Source organism: Scyliorhinus torazame, chromosome 19 (assembly GCF_047496885.1).
Source record: "Scyliorhinus torazame isolate Kashiwa2021f chromosome 19, sScyTor2.1, whole genome shotgun sequence".
Classification (NCBI taxonomy): Eukaryota; Metazoa; Chordata; class Chondrichthyes; order Carcharhiniformes; family Scyliorhinidae; genus Scyliorhinus; species Scyliorhinus torazame.
The window spans coordinates 106,168,671-106,193,134 of NC_092725.1; the positions used below are offsets into that span (position 1 = coordinate 106,168,671).

At 48.6% G+C, this 24,464-nt stretch overlaps 1 protein-coding gene across 1 annotated transcript; it reads left to right on the plus strand.

Moving 5' to 3' along the window:
• Positions 1–901: 901 nt before the first annotated feature.
• On the plus strand, positions 902–23,934 carry kics2 (KICSTOR subunit 2). The gene is made up of 3 exons (XM_072485008.1): positions 902–1,275; positions 18,387–18,675; positions 22,713–23,934. The coding sequence occupies exons 1-3, from the start codon at positions 1,047–1,049 to the stop codon at positions 23,527–23,529; spliced, it is 1,335 nt and encodes a 444-aa protein (XP_072341109.1). The 5' UTR covers positions 902–1,046; the 3' UTR covers positions 23,530–23,934.
• The last annotated feature ends 530 nt before the right edge of the window (positions 23,935–24,464 follow it).

Here is a 24,464-nt window from a genome sequence, read left to right on the forward strand (position 1 = left end):
GGCTATAGTTCCTCAGGAAACTAAGGAAATTTGGCATGTTCGCATTGATTCTTACCAATTTTTACAGATGCACCATAGAAAGCATCCTATCTGGCTGCATCACAGCCTGGTATGGTAACTGCTTGGCTCAGGACCGTAAGAAACTACATAGAGTGGTGAACACAGTCCAGTCCATTACGTGAAACTGCCTCCCATCCACTGACTCTGTCTACACCTCCAGCTGCCTGAGGAAAGTGGGCAACATAACCAAAGACCCCTCCCACTCAGGTTATTCTCTCTTCCAACCCCTTCCATCGGGCAGGAGATACAAAAGTCTGAGAACATGCACTAACAGGTTCAAAAACAGCGTCTTCCCCACTGTTATCAGATTTTTATGGACTGAGCTGATCTCTCCACACATCTTCCCTACTGAGTAGTACTACAATCCGTAAGCTTGACCCGACGTCTGTGTATTTACATTGTGTATTTATGTATCTCCTATGTTTTTGCATGTATGGAATGATCAAGCTGGACTGTAGGCAAAACACTACTCTTCACTGTACCTCGGTACACGTGACAATAAATCAAATCAAATGAGTGGAAGGGTTATTTTGGGGGGGGACAATTTGGGGGTAATTTCTGGAGGGGTTAATTTTGAGGATAAAATTGGGGTTAAATTTGGGGCAATTTGAGAGAATTTTTGGGTAATGTTTTAGAGGTTTAATTTTGGGGGTAATGGAAAAGTTTTTTGTGTGGGTGGGGAAATTTTTGGAAGGAGGGGGAATTTTTGGGGAGGGTAATTTTTTGGGAGGAAGGGTGCATTTTTGGCGAGGGGTAAGTTTTTTTGGAGGCGGGATAATTCTTTGGGATAAGGATTTTTGGGGGTGATTTTTTTTAGGGAAGGGGAATTTTGGGGGAGGAGGAATTTTGCGGCTCAGAGCCGGTTGCAGGCGGGAGATTGTCCTCGGTCTGGGCTCCGGTCCCCCATCCCCCACCGCTCTCCAGTCACCCGACCGCGGCTGCAGCGGTAACCGGGGCCCCGGTCTGCCCCGCTCCCTCTCGCCGGGATGAGTGAGCCTCCGGCCAGCCCTGTGCCTCTGGAACAGGCGGTGCTGGAAACCTTCTTCTCGCAGCTGGGGATCTGCTCCCATGACCGGGCCAAGGACTATGTGGAGCGGGAGAAGGAGAACAGCCGGAGCGCGGGCCCGAGCTGGGCCGGGATCCTCTCCGCACTCGCTCACCTAGCGGCGGCCGAGAAAGCTTATCACAGCATGGGCTTCCTGGGACAGAAACTAGGTAAGGGGCGGGGGACAGAAACTGGGTAGGGGGGGGCAGAAACTGGGTAAGGGGGGGGGGGCAGAAACTGGGTAAGGGGGGGGGGGCAGAAACTGGGTAAGGGGGGGGGGGGCAGAAACTGGGTAAGGGGGGGGCAGAAACTGGGTAAGGGGGGGGGGCAGAAACTGGGTAAGGGGGGGGGCAGAAACTGGGTAAGGGGGGGGCAGAAACTGGGTAAGGGGGGGGCAGAAACTGGGTAAGGGGGGGGCAGAAACTGGGTAAGGGGGGGCAGAAACTGGGTAAGGGGGGGCAGAAACTGGGTAAGGGGGGGGCAGAAACTGGGTAAGGGGGGGCAGAAACTGGGTAAGGGGGGGGCAGAAACTGGGTAAGGGGGGGGCAGAAACTGGGTAAGGGGGGGGCAGAAACTGGGTAAGGGGGGGGCAGAAACTGGGTAAGGGGGGCAGAAACTGGGTAAGGGGGGGCAGAAACTGGGTAAAGGGGGGGCAGAAACTGGGTAAGGGGGGTGTAGAAACTGGGTAAGGGGGGTAGGAACTGGGTAAGGGGGTAGAAACTGGGTAAGGGGGGTATAAACTGGGTAAGGGGAGCAGAAACTGGGTAAGGGGGGCAGAAACTGGGTATGGGGGCAGAAACTGGGTAAGGGGGCAGTAACTGGGTGGGGGGCAGAAACTGGGTGGGGGGTAGAAACTGGGTAAGGGGGGTAGAAACTGGGTAAGGGGGGGTGTAGAAACTGGGTTGGGGGTAGAAACTGGGTAAGGGGGATAGAAACTGGGTAAGGGGGGGTAGAAACTGGGTAAGGGGGGGTGTAGAAACTGGGTAGGGGGTAGAAACTGGGTAAGGGGGGGTGTAGAAACTGGGTAGGGGGTAGAAACTGGGTAAGGGGGGTAGAATCTGGGTAAGGGGGGTAGAAACTGGGTAAGGGGGGTAGAAACAGGGTAAGGGTAGAAACTGGGTAAGGGAGGGTAGAAACTGGGTAAGGGGGATAGAAACTGGGTAAGGGGGGGTAGAAACTGGGTAAGGGGGGGTGTAGCAACTGGGTAGGGGGTAGAAACTGGGTAAGGGGGTAGAATCTGGGTAAGGGGGTAGAAACTGGGTAAGGGGGGTAGAAACAGGGTAAGGGTAGAAACTGGGTAAGGGAGGGTAGAAACTGGGTAAGGGGGATAGAAACTGGGTAAGGGGGGCAGAAACTGGGTAACGGGGGGGTAGAAACTGGGTAAGGTGGATAGAAACTGGGTAAGGGGGGTAGAAACTGGGTAAGGGGGATAGAAACTGGGTAAGGGGGTAGAAACTGGGTAACGGGGGGGGTAGAAATTGGGTAAAGGGGGGTAGAAACTGGGTAAAGGGGTAGAAACTGGGTAAGGGGGTAGAAACTAGGTATGGGGGTAGAAACTGGGTAAGCGGGAGGGTAGAAACTGGGTATGGGGGTAGAAACTGGGTAAGGGGGTAGAAACTGGGTAAGGGGGATAGAAACTGGGTAAGGGGGCAGAAACTGGGTAAGTGGGGGCAGAAAATGGGTAGGGGAGGGGCAGAAACTGGTTAAGGGGTGGTGTAGAAACTGGGTAAGGTGGGAGAAATTGGGTAAGGGGGGTAGAAACTGGGTAAGGGGGTAGAAACTGGGTAAGGGGGGTAGAAACTGGGTAAGGGGGGCTGACACTGGGTAAGGGGGGTAGAAACCTGGTAAGGGGGGTACAAACTGGGTAAGGGGGGTAGAAACTGGGTAAGGGGGTAGAAACTTGGTAAAGGGGGTAGAAACTGGGTAAAGGGGGGTAGAAACTGGGTAAGGGGGTAGAAACTGGGTAAGGGGGGTAGAAACTGGGTAAGGGGGTAGAAACTTGGTAAAGGGGGTAGAAACTGGGTAAAGGGGGGTAGAAACTGGGTAAAGGGGGTAGAGACTGGGTAAGGGGGGTAGAAACTGAGTAAGGGCGGTAGAAACTGGGTAAGGGGGGTAGAAACTGGGTAAGGGGGTAGAAACTGGTAAGGGGGTAGAAACTGGGTAGGGGGAGTAGAAACAGGGTAGGAGGTAGAAACTGGGTAAGGGGGTAGAAACTGGGTAAGGGGAGGCAAAAGCGGGGGGGGGCAGAAATGGGGGGGGCAGAAACTGGGTAAGGGAGGGCAGAATCTGGGTACAGGGGGCAGAAACTGGGTAAGGGAGGGCAGAAACTGGGTAAGGGGGGCAGGAACTGGGTAAGGGGGGCAGGAACTGGGTAAGGGGGGTAGGAACTGGGTAAGCGGGGGGCAGAAACTGGGTAAGGGGGGCAGAAACTGGGTAAGGGGGGCAGAAACTGGGTAAGGGGGGGCAGAAACTGGGTAAGGGGGCAGAGACTGGGTAAGGGGGGCAGTAACTGGGTAAGGGGGGGCAGAAACTGGGTAAGGGGAGGCAGAAACTGGGTAAGGGGGTGGGCAGAAACTGGGTAAGGGGGGCAGAAACTGGGTAAAGGGGGTGTAGAAACTGTGTAAGGGGGTAGATACTGGGTAAGGGGTAGAAACTGGGTAAGGGGGTAGAAACTGGGTAAGGGGAGTTGAAACTGGGTAAGGGGGGTAGAAACTGGGTAATGGGGGGTAGAAACTGGGGGCAGAAACGGGCGGGCAGAAACTGGGTGGGGGACAGCAACTGGGTAGAGGGGGATAGAAACTGGGTAAGGGGTGTAGAAACTGGGTAAGGGGGGTAGAAACTGGGTAAGGGGGTAGAAACTGGGTAAGGGGGGCAGAAACTGGGTAAGGGGGTAGAAACTGGGTATGGGGGGGGTAGAAACTGGGTAAAGGGATGGGTAGAAACTGGGTAAAGGGGGTAGAAACTGGGTAAGGGGGGTAGAAACTGGGTAAGGGGGTAGAAACTGGGTAAGGGGGGCAGAAACTGGGTAAGGGGGCAGAAACTGGGTAAGGGGGGTGGAAACTGGGTAAGGGGGTAGAAACCGGGTAAGGGGGGCAGAAACTGGGTAAGTGGGGCAGAAACTGGGTAAGGGGGGTGGAAACTGGGTGAGTGGGTGCAGAAACTGGGTAGGGGCAGAAACTGGGCGGGGGGGCAGAAACTGGGTAAGGGGAGGCAAAAGCGGGGGGGCAGAAATGGGGGGGCAGAAACTGGGTAGGGGCAGAAACTGGGTAAGGGGGGCAGAAACTGGGTCAGGGAGGGCAGAATCTGGGTAAGGGGGCAGAAACTGGGTAAGGGGGGCAGAAACGGGGGGGAGAAACTGGGTGGGGGGCAGAAACTGGGTAGAGGGGGGCAGAAACTGGGTAGAGGGGGGCAGAAACTGGGTAGAGGGGGGCAGAAACTGGGTAGAGGGGGGCAGAAACTGGGTAGAGGGGGGTAGAAACTGGGTAAGGGGGGTAGAAACTGGGTAAGGGGGGTAGAAACTCGGTAAGGGGGGTAGAAACTGGGTAAGGGGGGCAGAAACTGTGTAAGGGGGGCAGAAACTGGGTAAGGGGGGGCAGAAACTGGGTAAGGGGGGCAGAAACTGGGTAAGGGGAGGCAGAAACTGGGTAAGGGGGGCAGAAACTGGGTAAGGGGGGGCAGAAACTGGTTAAGGGGGGGCAGAAACTGGGTAAGGAGGCAGAAACTGGGTAAGGGGGCAGTAACTGGGTAAGGGGGGCAGAAACTGGGTAAGGGGAGGCAGAAACTGGGTAAGGGAGGCGGGGCAGAAACTGGGTAGGGGGCAGAAACTGGGTAAGGGGGTGGGCAGAAACTGGGTAAGGGGGGGCGACAGGGTGTGAACCGAGGAGAAGGAGCCGGACAGAGATATCAGGTGACGTGGGGGTGGATGGTGAGTCAAGTGGGAGGGGAGAAAAGGCAGAAGGTGTATGATGACGGGGTGGCACGTGGCGCAGTGGTTGGCACTGAGGACCCGGGTTCAAATTCCGGCCCTGGGTCACTGTCCGTGTGGACTTTGCACATTCTCCCCATGTTTGCGTGGGTTTCACCCCCACAACCTAAAAATGTGCAGGTTAGGTGGAATGGCCACGCTAAATTGCCCCTTAATTGGAATTAAAATAAGTGGGTACTCTAAATTAATAAAAGAAACGGTGTGTGATGGGTTGAAGTTGGTATACTTCAACGCAAGAAGCATCAGGAATAAGGTGGGTGAACTTAAGGCATGGATCGGTACTTGGGACTACGATGTGGTGGCCATCACGGAAACTTGGATAGAAGAGGGGCAGAAATGGTTGTTGGAGGTCCCTGGTTATAGATGTTTCAATAAGATTAGGGAGGGTGGTAAAAGAGGTGGGGGGGTGGCATTATTAATTAGAGATAGTATAACAGCTGCAGAAAGGCAGTTCGAGGAGTATCACCCTATTGAGGTAGTATGGGTTGAAGTCAGAAATAGGAAAGGAGCAGTCACCTTGTTAGGAGTTTTCTATAGGCCCCCCAATAGTAACAGAGATGTGGAGGAACAGATTGGGAAACAGATTTTGGAAAGGTGCAGAAGTCATAGGGTAGTAGTCATGGGCGACTTTAACGTCCCAAATATTGAGTGGAAACTCTTTAGATCAAATAGTTTGGGTGGGGTGGTGTTTGTGCAGTGTGTCCAGGAAGCTTTTCTAACACAGTATGTAGATTGTCCGACCAGAGGAGGGGCAATATTGGATTTAGTACTGGGTAATGAACCAGGGCAAGTGATAGATTTGTTAGTGGGGGAGCATTTTGGAGATAGTGACCACAATTCTGTGACTTTCACTTTAGTAATGGAGAGGGATAGGTACGTGCAACAGGGCAAGGTTTACAATTGGGGGAAGGGTAAATACGATGTTGTCAGACAAGAATTGAAGTGCATAAGTTGGGAACATAGGCTGGCAGGGAAGGACACAAGTGAAATGTGGAACTTGTTCAAGGAACAGGTGCTACGTGTCCTTGATATGTATGTCCCTGTCAGGCAGGGAAGAGATGGTCGAGTGAGGGAACCATGGTTGACAAGAGAGGTTGAATGCCTTGTTAAGAGGAAAAAGGTGACTTATGTAAGGCTGAGGAAACAAGGTTCAGACAGGGCATTGGAGGGATACAAGATAGCCAGGAGGGAACTGAAGAAAGGGATTAGGAGAGCTAAGAGAGGGCATGAACAATCTTTGGCGGGTAGGATCAAGGAAAACCCCAAGGCCTTTTACACATATGTGAGAAATATGAGAATGACTAGAGCGAGTTCCCCATAGTAGGCTTCTGCAGAAAGTAAGGAGGCATGGGATAGTGGGACATTTGGCCAGTTGGATATCGAACTGGCTAACCGATAGAAGTCAGAGAGTGGTGGTGGATGGCAAATATTCAGCCTGGATCCCAGTTACCAGTGGCGTACCGCAGGGATCAGTTCTGGGTCCTCTGCTGTTTGTGATTTTCATTAATGACTTGGATGAGGGAGTTGAAGGGTTGGTCAGTAAATTTGCAGACGATACGAAGATTGGTGGAGTTGTGGATAGTAAGGAGGACTGTTGTCGGCTGCAAAGAGACATAGATAGGATGCAGAGCTGGGCTGAGAAGTGGCAGATGGAGTTTAACCCTGAAAAGTGTGAGGTTGTCCATTTTGGAAGGACAAATATGAATGCGGAATACAGGGTTAACGGTAGAGTTCTTGGCAATGTGGAGGAGCAGAGAGATCTTGGGGTCTATGTTCATACATCTTTGAAAGTTGCCACTCAAGTGGATAGAGCTGTGAAGAAGGCCGATGGTGTGCTCGCGTTCATTGACAGAGGGATTGAATTTAAGAGCCGTGAGGTGATGATGCAGCTGTACAAAACTTTGGTAAGGCCACATTTGGAGTACTGTGTACAGTTCTGGTCGCATCATTTTAGGAAGGATGTGGAAGCCCTGGAAAAGGTGCAAAGAAGATTTACCAGGATGTTGCCTGGAATGGAGAGTAGGTCTTACGAGGAAAGGTTGAGGGTGCTAGGCCTTTTCTCATTAGAACGGAGAAGGATGAGGGGCGACTTGATAGAGGTTTATAAGATGATCAGGGGAATAAATAGAGTAGACAGTCAGAGACTTTTTCCCCGGGTGGAACAAACCATTACAAGGGGACATAAATTTAAGGTGAAAGGTGGAAGATATAGGAGGGATATCAGAGGTAGGTTCTTTACCCAGAGAGTAGTGGGGGCATGGAATGCACTGCCTGTGGAAGTAGTTGGGTCGGAAACATTAGGGACCTTCAAGCAGCTATTGGATAGGTACATGGATTACGGTAAAATTATATAGTGTAGATTTATTTGTTCTTAAGGGCAGCACGGTAGCATTGTGGATAGCACAATTGCTTCACAGTTCCATGGTCCCAGGTTCGATTCCGGCTTGGGTCATTGTCTGTGCGGAGTCTGCACGTCCTCCCCGTGTCTGCGTGGGTTTCCTCCGGGTGCTCCGGTTTCCTCCCACAGTCCAAAGATGTGCGGGTTAGGTGAATTGGCCAATGAGAAATTGCCCTTAATGTCCAAATTGCCCTTGGTGTTGGGTGGAGGTGTTGAGTTTGGGTAGGGTGCTCTTTCCAAGAGCCGGTGCAGACTCAATGGGCCGAATGGCCTCCTTCTGCACTGTAAATTCAATGATAATCTATGATTAATCTAGGACAAAGGTTCGGCACAACATCGTGGGCCGAAGGGCCTGTTCTGTGCTGTATTTTCTATGTTCTATGTTCTATGTGCCTGGGGATTTATCTCTTGCATGTCTGAGAGCGTAGGTGCCATGTGTATGCCCATGAGCTTGGTTATGTGCTAGACTTGTGTGCACGTATATAAATACATGGGGGGTTAGCTCAGCTGGCTGGACGGCTGCTTCGTGTTGTAGAGCGATGCCAACATTGCCGGTTCAATTCCTGTACCTGCTGAGGATATACATGAAGGCCTTCTCAACCTTGCCCCTTGTCTGAGGTGTGGTGTCTCTCAGGTTAAATCACCAACCAGTCATTCTCCCCGTCAGCTATGATCCTCTGGGTCTGTGGCAACATTTACCCACCATTTATATGTACACATGAACTGCTGAGGGCTTTGGCTTTTCTCTATGACTTAGGTTTGTGCAATTGAGCCAGGTTGCTGGGATGTTAACCTGGATTTTATGCTCAAGTCTCTGGAGTGAGACTTAAACCCACAACTTCCGTGTTGTGTTCTAGGACTGTACATTCTAAATATGATTATGAAAATGTTTAGTTCAGTGCTGAGAATGTGAACGTGTCTTATAGTTCCTGGAATTGCTGTTTTGAATTGGAATTTATTCTTCTTTTCAAAAATGGCCTAAATTTCCCCTTGTGCCTTTTTTGGTGCAGTTTGCTTGGAATCTGCAAAAGCAGTACAAAAAATGACTGTGGAATTTTAAACTTGTATTTACTCCTTTTATTTGCATTCATCTGAAAAATCTCATGCTAGAACCTAACCACGCCCTCGGATCAAATTAATCATCACAGAACCGGTGCGATTTTGGGTGTAGTTTGCACCTGCATTGATTATTGATTATTGGGGACACTAAGTCAGTGGCTTGTCCAGAACCAGGGGTCACAGTCTGACGATACGGGGTACACCATTTAGGACAGATGAGGAGAAATTTCTTCACCCGGAGAGTGGTGAGCATGTAGAATTTGTTACCACAGAAAGTACTTGAGGTTGGGGGAGATGAACGGGGGTGAAGATCAAGGAGAAAGGGAGTTGGGAGGGGAGATCAATCGGGAACTATGGAGTGAGGCACTGTGTAGGGTAAACGGGACCTCCTCCTGTACAAGGATGAGCCTGACACAGTTTAAGGTGGTGCACAGGGTGCATATGACTCAGGCGAGAATGAGTGGGTTCTTCCAGGGGGTAGCAGATGAGTGTAAGGGGTGTGGGCAGGGGGCGGCTAATCAGACACACATGTTTTGGGGTTGTGAAAAATTGGGAAGATTCTGGGCGGGAGTATTTGCTGTCTTAGCCAGGATAGTGGAGGAGGAGGTGGACCCGGACCCTTAGGAGGCAATATTTGGGGTTTCTGAGAAGTCAGAGCTCATGGAGAGGAGGAAGGCCAATGTCGTGGCCTTCGCCTCTCTGATTGCACGGCAGCGATTTTTACTGGAGTGGTGGTCGGCATGGCAAGCCACGGCAAGTAGCGGCTTGGTTGGGTGACCTGTACGACTTCCTGCGCAGTTGGAGAAGATAAGGTATGAGTTAAGGGACTCCGCAGAGGTGTTTGAGAAAAGGTGGGTTTGTGACCGTGTTTGAGGGGCTGTTTGTCACGGGGAGGGCGGGGAAAGGGGAAAAAGTTGTACAGACTGTATAGTTGATTGCTGGGAAGTATGTTTCCCAGGGTGTTTATTTGCTGAAACCTTTTTTGATCCATGTTTGTAATAAAATACATTTTTTAAAAAAGTATTTGAGGCCAAAACATTGTATGTTTTCACTAAGCAGTTAGATATAGCAACTGGGCGATGGGAATCAAAGGATATGAGGGGGCAGGGGGAGGCGGGATTAGGCTATTGAGTTGGATGATCAGGCATGATAATGAATGGTGGAGCAGGCTCAAAGGGCCGAATGGCCTCCTGCTCCTATTTTCTATGTGTTTAAGAAAGTGCCAGTGGGCAAATTGGGGCAGTGCTGGTCTCATGCCACCTGTGCCCATTGCTGACACGGGCAGTGTGTCATCATATTTTCATTTCCGTTGCTTTTTCACTGTTTCCCTGTGTGTGAATTCTCACATAGCCTTTGGCTCAGAGCCACAGATCCACTTTGCACATGGCCAGACAAAAGCAAATTGGAAGAGATCTTTAATCTATATTTGTTTTAATAACGTTTTGGGATACAGCAGATGAGTAATCTGAGATATGACACGTGGTAAGTGCAGCAATAGCAGGCTTGGGAGCAATAGGTGGCTTTGGACCTGTGGTTTCCAAAGCAACTGGGGGCTTCCTTATGTCTCGGTCTGTTGTGGACCAATCAATAGTGATTGATTGATATGATTAGTCAGCTAACTCTTTTTCATTGTATCATGGGACTAAGAAGCTGATACAGGGCAGATTAGTTGGATCTTGTCTTTTTTAATCTCGACCTTTTTTGGTTGAGCAATTTATTAACTGCCCCACTGGTGTTTTTGCTAAAATGTCGGATGTCGATGGTTAAATATAATTCATCTATTTTGGGAAAGAGGATTCAAAGACTGATAGCTCTCAGTGTAAAAGCTACAATCAGTCCCATCTGCACTGTGGGAGATGAAGAGAAAGCCAATATCAGATTGACTGCAAAATCATTTTGCCATTGACGTGTTGCATTCCCTTTCTGGAACTAGCCAGTGGTTACTGTTTGAAATAGAGCTGTAATCAGTCACTGTTTGAAAACGGCAACAGCACCTGCTGATTTTTTCATTTAAAAAAAAAAAAAGTTTATTTGTAGATTTTGTCTTCTTTACGCATTTGAAGAGAAATACCTTTCAAGAGAGACTGGATAGGCTGGGGTTGTTTCCCTTAGGGCAGAGGAGGTTGAATAAAATTATGAGGGGCATACATAGGGTGGAAAGGAAGAAACTTTTCCCGTTAGCAGAGGGGTGAATAACCAGGAGACATGGTTTTAAGGTAAGGGGCAAGAGATATAAAGGGAATGTGAGGAAAAGAATTTTCACTGAGGATGGTTGGAATCGTGAACTCACTGCCTGAAAGGATGGTAAAGGCGAGAACCCTCACAAACAAAAGTATTTAGATGAGCACGTGAACTGCCATAGCATACAAGGTTACAGGCCAAGTACTGAAAAATGTGTTTAGAGTAGTAGTTTGATGGACGGCACGAACACAATGGGCCGAAGGGTCCTCTGTCCTGTAAAAACCCGGTGAATCTTAAGACTTGTGGGGCCTGAGTGTGCAATTGCAATATAAAAACATCTGTTCATATGATGTTTTATCATGTGCCAAAGTATCATAATTAGCAATTATTTTTGACATGACCGCCAATTTGTGAACAGCAAGTTCCTACAGCCGTAGATGACACCAACGACTTAAAAGAAAATAAAGACTTGCCTTTATATACTCTTTTCTTGGCTACTAGATGTCTCAAAGCACTTCACAGTCAGTGAAGTACTTTTGAAGTTTAGTTGGCAGCCAAATTGGGCACTGCAAGTTCCTTCAAACCGTAATATGATAATGACCACATAATCTGTTTTTGTGATGTTGATTGAGCGATCAGTATTAGCTAGGACACGAGGGATGACCTCCCTGCTCTACTCCGAATAATGCTGTAGGATAATTTACATCCACCTGAGAGGGTAAACAGGGCTCTCAGTTTAACGTCTTATCTGAAAGACAGCACCTACAGCATTGTAGCACTCCCTCAGTACTGCACTGGAGTGCCAGCCTGGAGTTTTGTGCTCTGGTCCTGTAACTGAGACTTGAACTCCGAACATTCTGACTCCAAGACCAAAGCACTACCAACGGAGCCATGGCTGAGGCATGCATTGTGGAATTTATTTCCTGGTGTTGGCTGTTGGAGGAATGCTGGGTGTATGGGAGAATCGCCGTTCGCGCCATTTTTTCCCGTGGCGCTGGTCCGACGCCGGCTCGGCGCCGGTTGCGGGCCGCTGTCTGTGGCCGGGCTGCCGATTGTCCGCGGCCAGGCCGCCGATTCTCCGGCCTTGATGGGTCGAGCGGCCACGCGGAAACAGCAGAGTCCCGCCGGCGCCATCCACACCTGCTCGCAGCCGGCGGGAACTCTGCGTGTAGGGTCGGGGGTGGCCTGTGGGGGGGGGGGGGGGGGGGTGGGGGGAAGAGGCGCTCCTTCACCGGGGGAGGGGCCTCCGATGGGGTCTGACCCGTGATCGGGGCCCACCAATCGGTGGGCAGGCCTCTCCAGCCCCGGCCCTATTTTATTACGCGGCTGGACCCTGAACCCCCACGCCATGTTGCGTCGGGGCCGGCGCATTGAGGAAGTCCCCGGCGCATTCACGGGTTGGCGCAGCCCAACTGCGCATGTGCGGGTTCGCGCAGCGCCACTGCGCATGCCCCCTGTGAGGGCCAGAATCGGTAGTGCCCGTGCCCGTTTCGTGTCGTCGTGAAAGACGACGACGGTGCGAACACTCTGCCTCCATTTTGGAGAATTCCGCCCGTTATTCTGGACAGTGGGTTGAGGTATCTTTTCTGAATGGACGAAGAGTTACAATAGGGCGATTGTTCTCTGATTGGGGAGTTAGTAACTAGGGCTGTTGATCATCTATTTTGGACACAGTACGAAGTCTTACAACACCAGGTTAAAGTCCAACAGGTTTGTTTTGGGAAAGAGGATTCAAAGACTGATAGCTCTCAGTGTAAAAGCTGCAATCAGTCCCATCTGTACTGTGGGAGATTATTTTCTATATGGGGAGATGCATAGGAAATCAGAAGCACAAGTGACTTGGGAGTACTTGTTCACGATTGGTTCAGTCGGCAGTTAGGAAGGCAAATACAATGTTAGCATTTATGTCAAGAGGGCTAGAATACAAGACCAGGGATGTACTTCTGAGGCTATATCAGGCTCTGGTCAGACCCCATTTGGTGTATTGTGAGCAGTTTTGGGCTCCGTATCTAAGGAAGGATGTACTAACCTTTGAAAGGGTCCAGAAGAGGTTCATAAGAATGAGACCTGGAACGAAGAGCTTGTCGTATGAGGAACGGTTGAGGACTCTGGGTCTGTACTCATTCGGACAAATAAGAACACTTATATTCTATGATGATGATGATGAATGGACATCGATAGTTTAGATGAGTGGTCCAAAATGTACCGATGGAGTTTAACTGGATAAGTGTGAGATCATGCATTTTGGTCTGAAATATGGGATAGCAACTTATTATCTAAATGGGGAAGACTTTGGGGTGCCCAGTTGCAGAGGGATCTGGGAGTCCTCGTTCATGAGTCACAGAAAATTTACATGCAGGTACAGTAGGTAATAAAGCAAATGGAATAGTGGCATTTAAAGCTAAAGGAATAGAGTATAAAGGTAAGGAAGTGTTGTTGCAACTGTACAAGGCATTGGTGAGACCACACCAGGAGTATTGTGCACCGTTTTGGTCCCCTTATTTGAGGAAATTTGAGACAGCATTATGGCATTGGAGGCAGTTCAGAGGAGGTTCACTAGGTTGATTCCAGAGATGAGGGGTTTGTCGTATGAAGAGAGATTGAACAGTTTAGGCCCATACTCTTTAGAGTTTATAAGAATGAGGGGAGATCAAATTGAGGTATGCAAGATGATAAAAGGTATAGATAAAGTAGACGTGGAGCGAATAGGGCATTCTAGAACGAGAGGCCATAGTCTTAGGATAAGAGGTAGCAAATTTAAAACTTAGGTTGAGGAGAAACCTGGATAGGGAACAGCTTTTCCCCTGTGTTGAATGGTTGGTTACTAAGGGACATAAGTTCAAGGTGAGGGGCGGGCGGTTTAGGGGGGATTTGAGGAAAAACCTTTTTAACCCAGAGAGCGGTGACAGTCTGGAACGCACTGCCTGGGAGGCGGGTTGCCTCACATCCTTTAAAAAGGATAGGGCGGCATGTGGCACAGTGGATGGCACTGGGACTGCGGCGCTGAGGACCCGGGTTCGAATCCCGGCCCTGGGTCACTGTCCATGTGGAGTTTGCACATTCTCCACACGTCTGCGTGGGTTTCACCCCCACAACCCAAAGATGTGCAGGTTAGGTGGATTGGCCACGCTAAATTGCCCCTTAATTGGAGGAAAAATAATTGGGTACGCTAAATTTAAAAAAAAAAAGTACCTGGATGAGCACTTGGCACATCTTGACATTCGAGGCTATGGGCCAAGTGCTGGCAAATGGGATCAGGATTGGCAGATCTGGTGCCTTTCATGCAGCGGTATTTTTCTGTGATACTTCTCCCAAAGGGTTGTAAATCTGTGAAATTTGCTACCCCAGAGTGCGATAGATGCTGGGACAATGAGTAAATTTAACGAGGCGTTAGACAGATTTTTAATTGGTAATGGGTTAAAGGGTTGTGGAGAACGGGCAGGACGATGACATCAGCCATGGCCAAATGGCGGAGCAGACTCGATGGGCCAAATGGCCTAATCCACCTGAGCAGACAGGCGTGCCACAAGTTAATGTCCCCCTCCCCCCACCCCGCCAAAAAAAAAAAGCATCTTCCACAACACTGAAGTCTTGGAGTCAGGCTTCAATCTATCATCTTCTGACCCAAATGAGAGTGCTACCTACTGAGCTAAACATTAATGTGGAGGTCTCGACCTAGCAATATTGATCGGCCAAAAGCAGCAGCTGCTTTCAGTCATTTGCACTCCGCTCCTCGAGAATGTTTATAGATTTACCAGAATGGTCCCTGGGATTAGTGAATTTAGTTACAAATAGGGTTGTTCTACTTGGAGCAAAGGGGATGATTGAAGGGAAATTTGATAGAGACGTACAGGATTATGACAGGTTTAGATAAGGGAGATGAAAGCATTAGCTGATGGTACAAGGGGGACACAGATTTAAGATTTTGGACAAGAGATGCAGTGTGGAATTTGAAGAACATTTTTACACAGCTAGTGATAATGACCTGGAATTCTGCATTCGAAAGTGGTGGACGCAGAGACGATGAATCAATTGAAAAGAAAATTGGATGGACTCTTGCAGCACAATGGGGATAGAGCGGGGGAAATGGGACTGATTGACTGCTCTACAGAGAGCTGGCATGGAACCAAATACGCCAAATGGCCTCCGTCTGTCCCATTATGAATCTAGGGATGAGCAATTTTTGTTTTACAAATGCTCTATGTAACTTTTAATGTCATTTTGCTGCACAATCCGAGATGAATGATGAGTTGAATGAAAGATCAGAAAGGAGCAAGAGATTTTTTTAAAATTTAGAGTACCCAATTCAGTTTTTTCCAATTAAGGGGCAATTTAGCGCGGCCAATCCACCTACCCTGCACATCTTTGGGTTGTGGGGGAGAAACCCACGCAAACACGGGGAGAATGTGCAAACTCCACACGGACAGTGACCCAGAGCCGGGATCGAAACTGAGACCTCAGCGCCGTGAGGCAGCCATGCGAACCACTGCGCCCCCGTGCTGCCCTATAAGAGAGAGATTTTTGCGTGAATTTTCATTTTTCCTATTTGAAATTCACTAATGTCCTTCAGGGAAGAAAATCAGCCTTCCTTATCCGGTCTGGCCTACATGTGACTCCAGACCAACACGGTCTGGGGCAGCACGATTGCATAGTGTTTGGCACAGTTGCTTCACAGCTCCAGGGTCCCAGGTTCGATTCCCGGCTTGGGTCACTGTCTGTGTCTGCGTGGGTTTCCTTGGGGTGCTCTAGTTTCCTCCCACAATCCAAAGATTTGCGGGTTAGGTGGATTGGCCATGCTAAATTGCCCTTAGTGTCCAAGAAGGTTAATTGGGGGTTACTGGGTTAAGAGATGGGGTGGAGGATGTGTGTGCTTGAGTGGGGTGCTCTTTCCAAGGGCCAGTGCAGACTCGATGGGCCGAATGGCCTCCTTCTGCATTGGAAATTCTATGAACACAGTGATGTGATTGGCTCTTAACTGCCCACCTCTGTAATGGCCGAGCATGCCACTCTGTTCAAGGGCAATTAGGGATGGGCAACAATTTCTCAGCCAGCACGTGACACCCGCATCCCAAGACCAAATTTAAAAAAATGAAATGGTCACTTTGAACCTTGAGCATTAACAACATTCTAATAAAAGTAAAAATTGGGGCAGCACGGCGGCACAGTGGTTAGCACTGCTGCCTCACGGCGCCGAAGTCCCAGGTTCGATCCCGGCTCTGGGTCACTGTCCGTGTGGAGTTTGCACATTCTCCCCGTGTCTGCGTGGTTTTTGCCCCCACAACCCAAAGATGTGCAGGCTAGGTGGATTGGGCACACTAAATTGCCCCTTAATTGAAAAAAATGAATTGGATAATCTAAATTGATTTTTAAAAAGTAAAAATTGCAGATGCTGGAAATCTGAGATGAAAATGCTGGCTGAACTCAGCAGGTCAGGCAGCATCTGTGGAGAGAAACAGAGTTAACATTTCCAGTCTAAATGACTCTTCATTTAAGACCCAAAACATGAAGTCTGTTTCTCTCCACAGATGCTGCCTGACCTGACGGGTTTACCTAGCATTTTCTGTTTTTATAACTGAAACACCCCCATTGGTCTGTTTAAAAAAAAAAAAATATATATATATATTATTCCTTTCTCAGAGTTCACAGAGTGGGCAGGGCAAGCCCTTAATCCAACTCGTTGCTTGTCCTAAAGACCAATTCAAATTGAATCCAATTCATGGTCCCCACAAAAGAGACATACATGATTCAAGCTGGCAAGAACAAGCATTGCACCTGATCTCGGGCTTGATCCTATGTTTGATTATAGCCAAAAGGCCGATATTGCTCCATGTATTCTTTGTTTGCAAAAATATACTTTATTCATTAAATATCGGAAAGAACATTACAAAGTTGCCATCACACAAAGTGCAATAATATTCAGGTTCTCTACATACGTCATGTTGCACTGTTCAGGTGCTTTAATACAGCCAAAGAAACATTACAGACATTTCAAAATGGTCATTACAGAAGGTGCAAATGTAGTTAAGTTATCTACGTAGATTAAGTTGCACTCTGAGGTGCTTCAACAATTGTGATACCCTGTACACGTAATATTCACTGTATCCATCTTTCATTTATGACAGTATCTCTTTCTTTTAAAAAAGATCAGTTTGTTCCAAAGATGCCACTATTCCACTTCTACACTTTGTAATGGAAGCGGCTAGAGAATGATATTGAGACATTCCCAATGTAGACATACCACGTGTGCGTATTTCCAAATGGGTACATGTGCTAAACTGTGTTCTTATGTACATGGTTGTGCATTTGTGTATATGTGCACTTGTGTGTGCGTATGCACAGGTGGATATGTGCATGTGCGTTTCTTCTGCTGTCAGATCACTCTGGCCTGTAATATCATCACCAGGAGTTTGGTATTCTGGTGGAGGAAAGGGTGAAACAATAGTGCAGTCAGTACTGTGTTGCTTTGAAGAACACGCTTGCAAACATATAAATCTTGCCCTTTCAAACTTGGGCTGTCTGGAATCAGCATTTGAGTTATTGACCAAGAGATGGAGTCTCTTCAGGCAATGAATTGAAAGCATCATGTAAAGCATTCCAAGTCTTAAATGTGACATTTTTCTTTATTATATTGGTACCACTCCACTGCAGGACAGGGGTGTCATGGTGGGACAGTGGTTAGCACTGCTGCCTCACAGGTTTCCTCCAGGTGCTTCGGTTTCCTCCCACAGTCCAAAGATGTGCAGGTTAGGTGGATTGGCCATGCTAAATTGCCCCTAGTCGGGATTATGGGGATAGGGTGGGGGATTGGGCCTAGGTAGAGTGCTGTTTCAGAGGGTCGGTGCAGACTCGATCGGCCGAATGGCCTCCTTCTGACTGTAGCGATTCTAGAGATTCTATGATTCTGCAAATACCTCGAAGTGATTACGAGGTTGTGTGCAACGCACTTCAGTCAAATTTGCTAGATTTAACTGTCAAGTTTAATTTACTTTGTCTCAGTCCATAGAGCAGAATAAAGTCTAGTACTGGATTCAAACCCAGGCTAGGTAGTTGTGTTAAGTCACTGTGTCATGCAGAACAATGATGGCTAATACATTTTAAGAATTGTTGTCAGTACTAATAAGTTAGTCAGTTTGTGACTGAGACATTTCAAGTTTAGCTGTTTGTTGGTACCAGAGCTTGAGAGGTTGAGCCTATCTGGAAAGACTGAACAGGCTGGGATCCTTTCCAGAAAACAGAAGGCGGATGAGCTGTGTCCAAATAGAGGCCTATAAAATTACAAAGCAGGTCGACAGAGTAGATGTTGGGGAGATGTATTTACTTGTGGGTGGGAGCCCAAAACAAGGGGTCATTAATATAAGATAATCACAATTAAATCCAATAGGAAATTCAGGAGCAACCTATTTAACCAAGTGTTTAGAAGATGAAACTCGCTATCACAGGACGTGTTTTAGACAAAAAGCATGAATACATTTAAGGGGAAGCTAGATAAACATATGAAGGAGACAAGGAGAAGAATATGTTGATAGGCTGAGATGAAGTAAGATGGAAGGAGGCATGAATCTGATGGGCAGAATGGCCAGTTACTGTACTGGAAAATTCTGTGTAATTCGTGATATTTAAAAAAAATCTTTTCCTGTCTCTTCCCCCCTGGCTTGTAGGTGGACAGTCGTTTTTTAGTCGGAAGGATTCCATTCGATCCATCTACACATCGCTCCACAACGAGCTACGCAAGCTGGTCACCAGTGCACGGAACTCGGCAGCTGGGACCTCCCCACATTTGGAAGAGCTCCTCTCCCACCTCTCCGAGCAGCTTTGCTTTTTCATTCAGGCCCGAATGGAGATTGCTGACTTCTACGAGAAGATGTATTCCCTCAGCACGCAGAAGTCCATCCATTCAACAGAGGTGCTGCACACGCTGGAGTCCATTCTACAGAAATATAGCTCAAGGTCAGTGGTACACACAGGGCCTGTTCTACGACGGTGGAGGGGGACTAATGAATAAAGTAGAGCCATAAGTGATTACCAGTGACCGCATTCTCAGGATATTGAGGAGTAACGGAAAGGTGAATGCTTCAATGCTGAAGGCTGTTAACCAGAGGGCACAGATTTACGGTGATGGCAAAAGAACCAGAGATGTCATGCAGGCAATCTTTTATACACAACAAGGAAAACAGAAAGTGCTGGTAAAACTCTGTGTAGAGGGAAACAGAGTTAACGTTTTGAGTCCAGTCTGACGACTCTTCGGAGCTGTTCTGACCTACTGAGTTTTTCCAGCACTTCTGGTTTTTAATTTTGGGTCTCCAGCAGCTGCAGTATTCCACATTTTTCACAGAATGCATGGTTAGGATTTGGAATTCACTGCCTGATGGAGAAATGGCTGCCATCAAAAGTGAACTGGATAAATACTTTGAGGAGAAAATTATTGGTGGAATGTGAGAAAGGAGTCAGGACAGGAAAGAGTCACACTGGGTTGCTCATCAAAAGAGCTAGCACAGACTTCATAGGCCGAATGGCCTCCTTGTATTCTTTGCTATTCTATGAAAGATTTGCATTTACATAGCGTCCTTTACAACCTCAGAATGCCCAATGGCACTTTACAGCCAATGAAGTATTTTTGAAGAGGAGTCACGGTTGTGATGTAGGAAATAAATCTGTTTATTTTTTCTTAGTCCACTTCAAACCTTTCCATGTGACCAAAGCCCGTCCTGTCCTCCTCGAGGCCCTGGTGCCTTGTCACTGAATGCTGTCAGTTTGAGCAGTGCACTAACCATTCATTTTACTATGCGCCCTGTCAGCTGCATTGTCAGAGATTAGCTGTGCCCCTCATTGAGGTCTCCAGGTTGCTTCTAATTCCATCAAACCATGGACCTTTATATTGCAGAAGGAGGTTACTTAGCCATCATATCTGTGCCATCCCTTTGGCAGAGCAATCCAAGACTGAGCCACTGGCAGAATCTTGCCCCAACCCACTGGATTTTTAAGCAGCTGGCTTCATTTGAAAGCCAATCTGAGCTGTATATTGGAAAAAAAAATTCTATGTAGCGTTGGCTTCGGTGCCAAGCATTGCCGGCGCTGTCTTCTGCGCTTGTAGCTTCTGGGACTCCAATGGGCTATGGACCTGCTGGAGTGTTGCTGACATCCCCTCTGAATATCATGGCTGCACCCTATCGACTGCATTCAGGGTAAACCTGGTCCAGAGGCTCAGCATCTGACTGGGAACCAGCTGGGTCTTGGGATCCAGCAGACCTCCGACTGCTGTCTTGCCTGGGCGTTGCTGCCTCCATCTATTTGATGTGCAACAGCAACTGTGTAATTCTCACCAGAATGCACCCTAGAAGCTTGTCCAATACTGTTGCCCACCGAGGTGTGCGTCTCTGCGCTGGTGGAGAGTGTGGATGACAGCTATGCCGCGTCTATGGTTGTATCCTCGGAGCTCCCCTCTGAGGTGCTGTCATGAGAGGCGGGGGGGACCACTCTGGATGGGCCGGCAACATTGGATGGAGATCCTGTGGGAGAATGGTCAGTGGGAGGGATGGGTCAGTCTGTATGGCAGTAACAACTCATGTGACAAGTGTTCTGGGTGGGGATTGGTAGATCCTCCCCCTTGCACGTTATGCCCACCTCTAGGTCAGTGACCGATCTGTCGTCGGCCACCCCTGCGACCTCCAGGACCCGTTCCTCAAAGAGGGTGAGGACTCTGTTGTCCGGTACCAGGCCGCCCTCCGGGGTCCTCACCCATCTTGTGGGCCAACCTCCTGCGGGGGCAGAGAGGGAGCAGCGTGAGCCGCACATGTCGTTCATTGGTGGGTGTGGGGCACATGGGAGGCGCATATGGGGAGGATGGCGAGTATGGGGGGGAATGGGAAGTAATGGGGGTGCTGTATGTGGAGGGACAGCGTGGGCTGAACTGCTAGATCTGGTTGGACCGGGGGGCGGTGCCAGAGTGATGGTGCCAACCTACCCGTGCAGCCAGGTGGAGGTCGTTGATCTTACGGACGTTGGTGCCGGTTCTCCTGGTGACGATGCCCGAGCTGACGGTCGCTGCCACTTCCTCCCAGGCGGCACTGGCTGCCCTGCGGCTGACCCTCTGAGCTCCTCAGGAGAGCAGGACATCCTGTCTGATCTCGACCGCGTCCAACAGTCTGGCCATGTCGGCATCCCCAAATCTTTGAGCTGGTCTCCCTTGTTGGCGGGGGACTGGCGAGCGTGGTCCCGGCAAATCAGCCAGCGGGACAGTCATTTGCAGCGTGAAGCCCATGGGGCCTCGCTAAGTCAACCAATTAACGTTTGATACCGATGATGTCCTCGCTGGGTCGAGTGTCGGGAAGCTCGCAACAGTTCCCGCTCACTACCACACTTAGAAACCTTTCCATTAAATCTCGCCCAGGATAGATTAGTCTGTGGGGAGCGGGGGAAGAAAAGACTTACATTTATAGTGTGCCTTTCACAATCCAAGGACATCCCAAAGTGCTTCACAGACAAAGGAGTACTAGTTAAAATGTATTTACTGCTGTTAATAAAAAAAGGAAATGTGGTAATTTGTGCACAGCAATTCACTCATTAAACACGTGGCCAGGTCAGGAGCGAGATTTTAAAATTTCTTTCATGGGATGAGGTGTTGCTGGCAAGGCCAAGATTTGCTGCCCATCCCTAATTGTTCATTGAGAAGGTGGTGGTGAGCTGCCTCCTTGAAATGAAATGAAAATCGCTTATTGTCACAAGTAGGCTTCAAATGAAGTTACTGTGAAAAGCCCCTAGTCGCCACATTCCGGCGCCTGTTCGGGGAGGCTGGTACGGGAATTGGACCGTGCTGCTGGCCTGCCTTGGTCTGCTTTAAAAGCCAGCGATTTAGCCCAGTGTGCTAAACCAGCCCCAGAACCGCTGCAGTTCCTCTGGTGCAGGTACATGCACAGCTACTAGGGAGAGACTTCCAGGATTTTGATCCAGCAACAATCAAGGAATAACAATATAGTTTCAAGTCAGGATGGTGAGTGGCTTGCAGATGGTGGTGTTTCCAGGCATCTGTTGCCCTTACCCAGCTAAGGTGGTAGAGGGTGCGAGTGTGGAAGGTGCTGTGAAAGGAAGATTGGTGAGTTGCATCTTGTTGATGGCACACATTGCTGCCACTTGACAGTGGTTCTATGGGAGTGAATGTTGTAAGTTGGTGGATGTTGTGTTGATGGAGCGTTGCCCTGGATGGTGTTGAACTTCTTGTTGATTGTTGGTGGAACCACTCTCAACCAGGGAAGTGGAGAATTTTCTGGCTCTATGAAATAGTGCCATTGGATCTTTTACGACCTGCGAAAGGTAGACAATGGTCTCAGTTTAATATCTTAGCCAAAAGATACTGACGGTGCAGCACTTACCCAGGGGCTGTCTACATGTTGAGGTCTCTGAACTGGGAATTGAGTTGATTACCTTCCAACTAAGAGGCAACACTGCCTCCCACTTAGCCGTGGCTAACACCTACAAGGCCACCTTGATACTCATGGGAGTAGCAACCAAGGGCGGCATGGCAGTACAGTGATTAGCACTGTTACCTTACAGAGCCAGAGTCCCAGGTTCAATTCCCGGCTTGGACACTGTATGTGTGGTGTCTACACGTTCTCCCCGTGTCTGCATTGGTTTCCTCTGGCCCTCCGGTTTCCTCCCACTAGCACTGAAAGACGTGCTTGTTAGATGAATTGGACATACTGAATTCTCCGTCAAAGTACCTGAACAGGTGCCAGAGTGTGGCGACTAAGGGATTTTCAGTAACTTCTTTGCAGTGATAATGTAAGCCTACTTGTGACACTAATAACGATTATTATTATTATAAGGCTGGAGTTTGAACACTTATCTACCTGGTGGGATTTGCAAATCTGACTGACGGAGCTCCTTGTCCGTGGGTTCATTTGTTACAGAGGGAGGTTAAGCCAGCAATGCAGAACTCCAGAGGGGCTAATCCATGAGGATTTTAAATGTCTTAATTTTTATTTCTTTAGGTTCCATCACCCAATCCTGAGCCCTTTGGAGAGTAGCTTCCAGCTGGAGGTGGACGTGTTAACTCAGCTGCTGAAGGCACAGGCTGAGATCAGTGAATGGAAGTTCCTCCCCTCACTGCTCAACCTACACAGTGCCCATTCCAAACTGCAGACCTGGGGCCAGACGTTCGAGAAGCAGCGGGAGACCAGGAAGCACCTGTTTGGGGGTCAGACCCAGAAGGCCCTTCAGCCCCCGCACCTCTTCCTATGGCTTGGCAAGCTGAAGAACGCCCTCTTGGCCAAGTTCACCTTCTACTTCCACGACGCACTGAGCCGCCAGACCACCTCCTCGGAAATGAAGGCCCTGACTGCCAAGACCAACCCTGACTACTGCGGCAAGATCTCTAGTTTCATCCGGAAATACGACGCCGAAAATGTCTCTTTGATCTTCGACAACCGAGGGTCAGAGACCTTCCAGGGTCATGGGTACCACCACCCGCACTCATACAGGGAAGCCCCCAAGGGGGTGGATCAGTACCCGGCGGTTGTTTCGTTGCCCACTGACCGACCTTTAATACACTGGCCCAATGTGATCATGATCATGTCGGACCGGGCGACAGAGCTGAACACATTGGACAAAGTAGTCCATTTTTACGATGACAAAGTTCAGAGCACTTACTTCCTGACACGCCCCGAACCCCAGTTCACCATCGTGGTCATCTTTGACTCCAGAAAGTCAGAGAAAGACTCCCACTTTCTCTCCTTTCTCAACGAGCTCTCCAGCTCCCTGAAGAACTCCAAGCCGTTTGCCAGCCTGAAGCCAGGTTCAAAGGGTTGACACCACCATCTCCGACCCAAGTGAAAACCACTGTTGTGAAAAGAAGGTCAGGAGGCAGATTCTGCTACCAGTGAATTCCAGAGTAATTCACCACACTCGAGTCATGTCTCTATCATCCATTATTGTGGGTGGGGAATCGCTACTCTTTAATTGTGTACGGCTATGGGATGTTTTAGTCTGTTAACTTGCACTCAACTAAGAACTGCACAAGCTATTTACCAAGTACGATTGCTGTAATTTTAATGCTAACTGATGTAATGATACAGTCCACTTAAACAAGTTACAGGTATGAAATAAAAGCACTTGAATTTGATGCCAAGATTAATCTTTAACCCTAATTGTTATTGGAAAAGTTAATGGAATGTTTGATAGTATTGCCAGGACAATTAAATGTAAAACAAGGAACTCTGTCGTGTTTTTCTATGAAGCCTTGGACTTGACCCCTTCCAGACCAAGTGTTCTCAACCTTTTTGCTTCAATTTTTAAAAAAATTCCGCCGACCCCTGAAACACAAGTATGTTTTCTGTATAAAAAATAGTTATTCAATTAACGATATATTTATAATTATTTTTGTTTTACTTAGCTAATGGGTGACGACTAATTGAATTAAGACAGGCCATTATCCTGATCTCCAATCCCATTTTATTCGCACTGAATTAGTTTAGTCAGTTGTGGAAGTGGTCAGTCAGCAGACTGTAGAACAACAAAAGCAAAATCCATCACATTTAATAATAATAATCTTTATTGTAACATGTAGACTTACATTGCAATGAAGTTACTGTGAAAAGCATCTAGTCGCCACATTACGGCGCCTGTTCGGGTACACAAGAGGGAGAATTCAGAATGTCCAAAGTACCTAACAGCACATCTTTTGGGACAAGTAGGAGGAAACCCACGCAGACACGGGGAGAACGTGCAGACTCCGCACAGTGACC

What these genes read in the sequence shown, in the direction of transcription:
- kics2 (XM_072485008.1), top strand. Translation starts at nt 1,047, where the DNA reads ATGAGTGAGCCTCCGGCCAGCCCTGTGCCTCTGGAACAGGCGGTGCTG. An exon ending in CTTCCTGGGACAGAAACTAG is followed by an intron (nt 1,276 to 18,386) that starts GTAAGGGGCGGG and finishes CCTGGCTTGTAG; the next exon opens with GTGGACAGTCGTTTTTTAGT. An exon ending in CTACAGAAATATAGCTCAAG is followed by an intron (nt 18,676 to 22,712) that starts GTCAGTGGTACA and finishes TTATTTCTTTAG; the next exon opens with GTTCCATCACCCAATCCTGA.